This window comes from Populus nigra, chromosome 17 (assembly GCF_951802175.1).
Source record: "Populus nigra chromosome 17, ddPopNigr1.1, whole genome shotgun sequence".
NCBI classification, from domain to species: domain Eukaryota; kingdom Viridiplantae; phylum Streptophyta; class Magnoliopsida; order Malpighiales; family Salicaceae; genus Populus; species Populus nigra.
Window position 1 is genome coordinate 3,264,602 of NC_084868.1, and position 6,913 is coordinate 3,271,514.

Genomic DNA, 6,913 nt, shown 5'->3' on the forward strand with positions numbered 1-6,913 from the left:
TTAGAAACAACGGTAACAATTTCAGTCTATAAGCAACCCAAGTTCAATCCACAAAGCAAAACGATTAGTACCCAAGAGGGTGAATGGACAAGTAAAAATAATTGAGAACCCAAAAAGATCATCAATCAAATTATTTCAAAACATTTTGAGTTTCTATAATCTCCCTTGCAGGACTCCTCATCTAAATAAGAGAAATGTCAAAGGGCAGATAGTTAACTTATTGTTCTCGGGACTGCTTCCATCTTCTCCACGCATTTTAGCCCTTTCCACCATGTTCAAGCTCGAGATGATTCCAAGCTTCTGACAAATTTCTTAGCCTGACATGTATAAGAAGAGTAAAGTTTGAGCCACAAAAAGTGATTAGTAAACAAAAGACCAAATGCGTGCCTGCTGAAATTAGTTAAACAATCGATCAAGCATGCTTGAAGACACAGGGAAAAAAGACAGACCGGAGGAATTTGAATGCAAGTGTACAGACCAGATTATTAAAAACAAAGTAGAAACAGAGAGAACTAAGCTCTTAAAATGGAGAAACATAATACTACGTGGAGAAAGAATTTGAATAATCTGTACCTGTTCTAAAGTTAGAAACATTATCACATTCCAAGATCCCAGCCTTCCAAAATTTGGAATAAAGCCCTTGTAGAAAGCAAGTGGGCCCTGGAAATAACATCTGATTCTTTAAGTTTTCCATGGTAAAATTTACTCTGAAAACATATAATAGCTTAGAATATCCATACAAAACAAATACTTGTTCTTAAAGTTAAAGGCAGAATAATGCTAGCGATGTAAACTAGTTTGCTGGATTTCTTTCATTAAATAATACATAGACATCCGACAGGTGATCAGTTAACTAATTAATTTTGATTAAGGTATCTATGGAACAGACATGTTAAGTCCATGTCACCATGATTTCAACAACTTTCCTATGTCCTGCTGACAATAGTTAATGATTATTACCAAACTTTTAGCGTCCTCGCATTGCTCAAAACATAAAACAAAAAGTACTAGCACTTACTTTATGCTATAACTATAGGCAAAGTTATTTTTATGTCAATGGCTAGAGAAATAGTTTTCCTTTCTAAGAGAGAGATATAAAGCTGAAAGGTAAGCATACATCATTCTTCAAGGTCTTGATGAAACAGTCAAGTGTGTTTTTGTAAGTAGAATCCCCCATCATTCTTGACTTGACCTGCAAAAATAAATTTAAAAAGGGAATAAAAAACAATAGGCCTAAAAAGGAGCCATCCTTCTGAAATACTTGACAGGAAAACAATTAACATATTATCGACCCTGATGTTTATCAACAAAAGTTACTAATTGTATCATAGATGCTGGTTAATTTTGAGCGAGAGATAATATGAGCACAGATTGCATAGGCTATCCTTATCTTATGAAAAACTAGAGAGTTTATAAGGATATGGATGGTTTACCACATCAACTGGGGAACCGATACAAACAGCGAAAAAACCCGCCCCCATACCAGCAAAAAGATGAGTGACAACATTGTCTGTGAATCCAGGAATTTTCAAAATTGTCTGCATTGAATTGTAAAATTAGAAGTGGTACAAAACATTCTATGCAATTGAGAGAGAGAAAAAAGGCATCAAAATTATTGCATGTTGAGTTCACCTCCTTCACTTGATCATAGCTGGCCAGTTCAGCAGCATTTATAATAGCATTTCTTGCTATATTGGGTCCAATCCCAGTCCAGAGTGCCCCAACTCCTTCCTGAATATTAGAAAACCAAGTAAAAACAGGCCGACTAATATAAAGGTTATATTTTTAAATTCTCTTTATCCTCGTCTAGATACACAACCTGTCTCACAATCGTGGAGTATGCATTCATAGCTCCAGAATAGCGCCTTGGTACACCGGCTGGTAGTTTCCCTTCAGCCTGAAGTCTAACTTTCACAAGATCAGTTGGATTTGCCACAGCGATTCCAATGGCACCTGATTGATGAGACAAGTACATCAACAACACAGAAAGAAAGCAGGCCCTCTGGAAATTGCATCAGAATCAAGAATGAACGTATTGGTTGACAAGTTTTTCTTTCAAGTTCTTCCAAAACACTGGCAAATCAAGCTCACCGGTAGTAAGTGCAGCAAGAATCTTCTTGGTCAAGGGAACATCTCCAACAAAGTCACTGCCCACATACAAGTTCTTCACCTGACAACCACCATGGATTTTCAAATGTTAAAATAATCAGAAACCGAACAGAACATATAATGAATTAACTATAACCACTTCACAATGACCGAGCATTTAGAAACCCACAGGTTCATATAACCCAATCCGTAACCCTCCATACACGCATTGCCGATGCAATCCAGGTACAATTCCTTTCCAGAGCGCTGCCAAACCTTCTTCCCTTGCAATGGTAGCAACCGTGCCCAACATGCCCCTGTATTTTGGCAAGGCCACTCCATCTCCTGCAACAGCCGACTTTTGTAACTGCAGCCTAACTTTTGCAGTGTCCAATGGAATTGTGCATATCTACATTAATGGATAGTTAGCCTTAATCAATTCTCTTTTCCGAATCTTAACACTTAGCAATTTACTTGCGTGGGATAATAAATAAAGATACGGAAACCCCAACAATTTAATTTAGCAGATAAAGCATAGAAACAGCATAATTCAAGATACAATCTGCATGAGAATGACTTCCCAGTACCATTTAATTTTCAACTAACAAATCAAATTAATTGCTGGGGATGATAATATAAAGAAACCAGATTTATATTAAATGAAAAACGTGATTTTAAAAAAATATTAAAGCAAGTTTTTAATATTAAAAACCACTTTTAAACACTCTACTCAACATTATAAACACATATTTAACATTAAAAAAACACTTCTAATCAACACACAAAATTTATTTTTTTAGATCCAGAACATCAAATTCATGGAAAGAAAGTTTTTATTTGACGGTGATCTTGTTCCGTAATTTGGCAGGATTGGACATTTTCTTACTCTTCTCTCCTTTTTTTTTCTCTCTTGTTTATATTTATCTTATTTTTCATGATATTTGCTTTTATATTTGCTAATTTTCAAATATAGAAATTAAGTTAATTAAAATCAATGGTATTAGAAATTAAAATTAAGAAATGTTTAAAAGGCCATTTGCGGGGAAAAAATTAAGTGGTTGTCTTTGTCCTTTATTAAAGATTTTAATAAAAAACATTTTAAAAAATATAACGTAATTGTGATTGCGTTTAAATTTTGTTTTTTAAAATATATTAAAATAATATTTTATTTTTTAAAAAAGTTTTATTTTTAATATCCGTCAATCAAAATAATTTAAAAATATATAAAAAAAACTTAAATAAAATTTTTTAAAATTTTTATAAAACACGAATTTGAACTAAATTACAAAATTCTGCAAAAAAACAAAAATGGTCCAAGAAACACGAAAACCAAAAACCTAGTTATCTCCGTCTCTACAAGTAAACGTGTTTATGTTAAAGTCGTATTCGATTTTTCCTGTTCCATAACAGCAACTAAAGCGAAGGTGTTAAAAGGACAAAGGTGTGGCTTTCACTAAAACATCATCAGAAGTTTTATTCGGGACCTCTAATTTCCTTGAAAAAGATTAGGTTAGGCCATACATCAAATTATTTTAGGCATAAAACATGATCAAATCATCAAGAAAAACATGACCAGCCAAACAAAGAAACTGGGACTAATTCATTGGAACAGTATAGTTACCTCAGCAAAACATGCGGCAAAAGCACTGCTGGCAAAAGTTCCGGCGAAGGAGATATCGGATTTGCCTTTGGAATCGGCCACCATCTTCGTTGTGGTTTAGCTGGATGGAGCAAGAGACAGATGATGATGAGGCCCGTGAAAGAAAGAAAGAAAAAGGACTAACTGACTATACATATATATATAGAAGGAGAAAAAGGAAAAATGGAGAGCGAATTTTGGGAAAAGTGACCAGAGAATACCACCGGTTGTGCAATTGGATTGGGACTCTTTTTTTTTTTTTTTTTTTTAATCTTTGCCTCTCCTGTAATGTTCCCTTCTGCTATTCATCGTCATCCCTCACTTGTACTTTCGTAACCCCCACAGCACTACTTGCTGCTCACCTCAGCCTGCCAACTATGGAAATTCTGTTTTAACTCCTTATTTTATTTACATGAAAAAAAAAAAAAAATCGTTTACGTTTTATCATAGGATAGCCATGAAGGTATTACAATTACAATTAAAAAAATAATATAAAAAGCCACGTTAGAAACAATGTTTTCGCTGTTTACTAGAAAACTAAGACCTGTCTTGAAACACCTGATTATCACATATTTATTTATTTTTATTTAAAATTATTATTTTTATATATAATTTTAATGTATTGATATAAAAAAAATTTATTTTAATATATTTTAAGTAAAAAATATTTTAAAAATAAATCGTATTACATTCTCAAATATCCTAAAAAAACTTATAACTAAGAGGTAAAAGTTATTATAAAATGACTCAAAACAAATTGGTGAAGATATTTTTTTTCCACAATAAAATTATTATTTTAATCTTGAAAGTAAAATAAAAATATTTAGCTTTTGCTAATGGTGATATCTTTCTCAAAAAATTAAAATGGATAGTGAAGTTACAGTCATATCTTTTAAAAAATAAAAAAAAGTAAACATGCATAAAGAACTTTCCTTTTCTTTTCCTTTTTGTTTAAACAGTTTAATAACAAAATTAACTTTCAAATCCTAAAAAACTAATGCAAGTTTCAAGGGTGTTTTTGTTATTTCATTTTGGTTTTTTTTGTTGTTATTTTTGGGTTTAGTTAGGGGCTATTTGATAATTTTAAATAATTAAATATTATTTTTTTAAAAAACTGCTGACGCGTGTAGGGCCGTTCGATTACCAAAATTCTCTATCCATAACAGCGTTAGAAGCGAAGAGTCATTCTCTTTATGGCGGTGAGGTGCATGCTCATGGTGGAAGTCCGGTTAGGCTGTAGTAGAGTTTTCTTTTCCTGTCTTTTCTTGTCTTTTCTTCTCTCATCACCTCGAAATTCACGTGAGCCCTTTCAAAAAACAATTTTATCCCCTAGTTTGTGTTTTATCGATGTTAGCTCTTATTATTTTAATTACTATTTATTTCGCTTTTAATGCTTTTTGAAGTTAAATTTTTTTATTTTTATACTTGGGCATTTTATTTTGTTTGGTTTTTGTATCCAATTTGGTTTGCATTCTTTTGAATGCTCTTTTTATACTTTTGTTGGTTTTTTTTTCAATTTCATCCCTCACTATTTTATTACATTCATTTTTTTAATCCAATTTTGATCCTCATTTTTTTATTACTATTTTCTTATCATTTTCTTCGTTTATTTTTTTTAATTTTTTCCTTTAACATTTAATTTCATTTAGTTTTTTTATCTAATTTTGGTCATCATTCTTTCAATTATTTTTTTTTATGATTTTCTTTATTTATTTATTTTTTCAATTTATCCCCTAATTAATTTCTTTTATTTTGTTTATATATCATATTTGGTCCACAATATTTGGGTTTTAAATTGTTTTACGATTATAAATTTTTCTTTGTTATTTTTTTTGTAATTGCCTTCCTACAGAGTAATCTTAGCCTCATAACTGAGGCCGATTTAAGTTCGGCTTTTTTTTGGGGCCTTTTATTAAAAATTGATATATATTTTTTAAAAAATTCATCATTTGACATTTAGTTGTTAAGTCCTTAACTTCATTGTTTGTTTCATTATCTTTTTTGTTAAGTTTTCCGATCTCATATCATAGTTAACCATGGTTGATTTATATTTTTTTTCCTCAAATTGTTTTATGAAATTGATTTTTTTTTTTACAATTTCATCATTTGACATTAAATTATTAGCCCTTGAGCTATGTGATTTTTCTATTCTTTTTTATTGGGTTATCTCGAGTACAAGTTAGTCAAGTTAACTCAAATTAGCTCAGGTTTTTTTTCTCGATGTTTTTTTTTAAATTTCAATCTTTTTTACTAGATCTTTCTTTTTAAAGCCTAATTTTTTTATCCTGATCTCATTTCATGAATGACGGGTTAGTCAAGTTAACTCAGTTTGACTAATGTTTTTTTTCTTAGACTTTTTTTGTCACTTTAATTTTTTTTTTTTTTATCATTTTGCATCCTTGAGATTTATCATTTTTTCACTTTCTTTTCTCGAGGGTGGGTTAATAAAGTTAACCCAAGTTAGCTTAGGTTTTTTATGTTTTTTTTTTAACTTTGATCTTTTTTATTAGGTCTTTTTTTTAATTCTTATTTTTTTTTAATCTCGAACTCCTATCACAGGTAGTGGGTTAGTCAAGTTAGCATAGGTTGGCTTGGTCTTTCTTTTTCAACATTTTATTTTTTTAAAATGTTTTATTTTTCATCATTTGACATTAGATTATTAGACCTTGATCTTTACAATTTCTTTTTGCTTTTCTTTCTGTGGGTTATTTTGATCTAATATCCTGGGTCGCGTGTTAGTAAAGTTAACTCATGATGGCTCAAATTATCATTGCCTGGACATCTTTTTTTATGTGATGAAAAATTTCACCTAGCTCACACCAATACGAGGACCACCTATCTAGTATCATTTATTTATTAATACAATTTAACATGTTTTTCAAATTGCATTTTCTCCTGAAAAAGTATCAAGTGAATACATTTTTAATTAAAAAGCACTCTGTAAAACACTCCTAGCTGTTTTTATAGTTTACTTAGTTAATTTTTTATTGATTTTCACAGTTTACTCGATTGATTGTTTTTTTTAACACCCTCAGTGGCTCTTGTAAACTGAGGTATGAGGGATAACATATGCATTGAACTAACCCAAAAGAGAATTCAATACGGAGAGATCACTTATGTTTATGGTAAGGATCATGTGATAGTTATATAAGTGATCCTTAAACCTGAAATCACTAAGTTATCTTA

General features: G+C 30.9%; 1 protein-coding gene across 3 annotated transcripts; it reads right to left on the reverse strand.

Annotated features, from left to right (window-relative positions):
• On the reverse strand, nucleotides 1–4,148 carry LOC133676881 (mitochondrial uncoupling protein 1). 3 transcript variants are annotated; one of them, XM_062098662.1, is made up of 10 exons: nucleotides 3,949–4,148; nucleotides 3,710–3,809; nucleotides 2,279–2,497; nucleotides 2,092–2,170; nucleotides 1,820–1,953; nucleotides 1,633–1,731; nucleotides 1,434–1,538; nucleotides 1,118–1,192; nucleotides 574–660; nucleotides 1–317 (listed from the first exon to the last, which is right to left on the reverse strand). In XM_062098662.1, exons 2-10 carry the CDS (start codon nucleotides 3,791–3,793, stop codon nucleotides 276–278), a joined length of 924 nt encoding a protein of 307 aa, XP_061954646.1. In that variant the 5' UTR covers nucleotides 3,794–3,809; nucleotides 3,949–4,148; the 3' UTR covers nucleotides 1–275. The 3 variants fall into 3 exon arrangements, with proteins under 3 accessions (XP_061954646.1, XP_061954647.1, XP_061954648.1); XM_062098663.1 differs by having other exon boundaries at nucleotides 3,939–4,148; XM_062098664.1 differs by lacking the exon at nucleotides 3,949–4,148 and having other exon boundaries at nucleotides 2,279–2,433; nucleotides 3,710–3,915.
• Nucleotides 4,149–6,913: the final 2,765 nt, after the last annotated feature.

Coding starts and splice junctions, on each gene's coding strand:
- LOC133676881 (XM_062098662.1), bottom strand. CDS start 3,793: ATGGTGGCCGATTCCAAAGGCAAATCCGATATCTCCTTCGCCGGAACT. Junction 1,539..1,632: donor GCTATGATCAAGTGAAGGAG/GTGAACTCAACA, acceptor AATTCAATGCAG/ACAATTTTGAAAATTCCTGG. Junction 318..573: donor TGTTTCTAACTTTAGAACAG/GTACAGATTATT, acceptor TATACATGTCAG/GCTAAGAAATTTGTCAGAAG.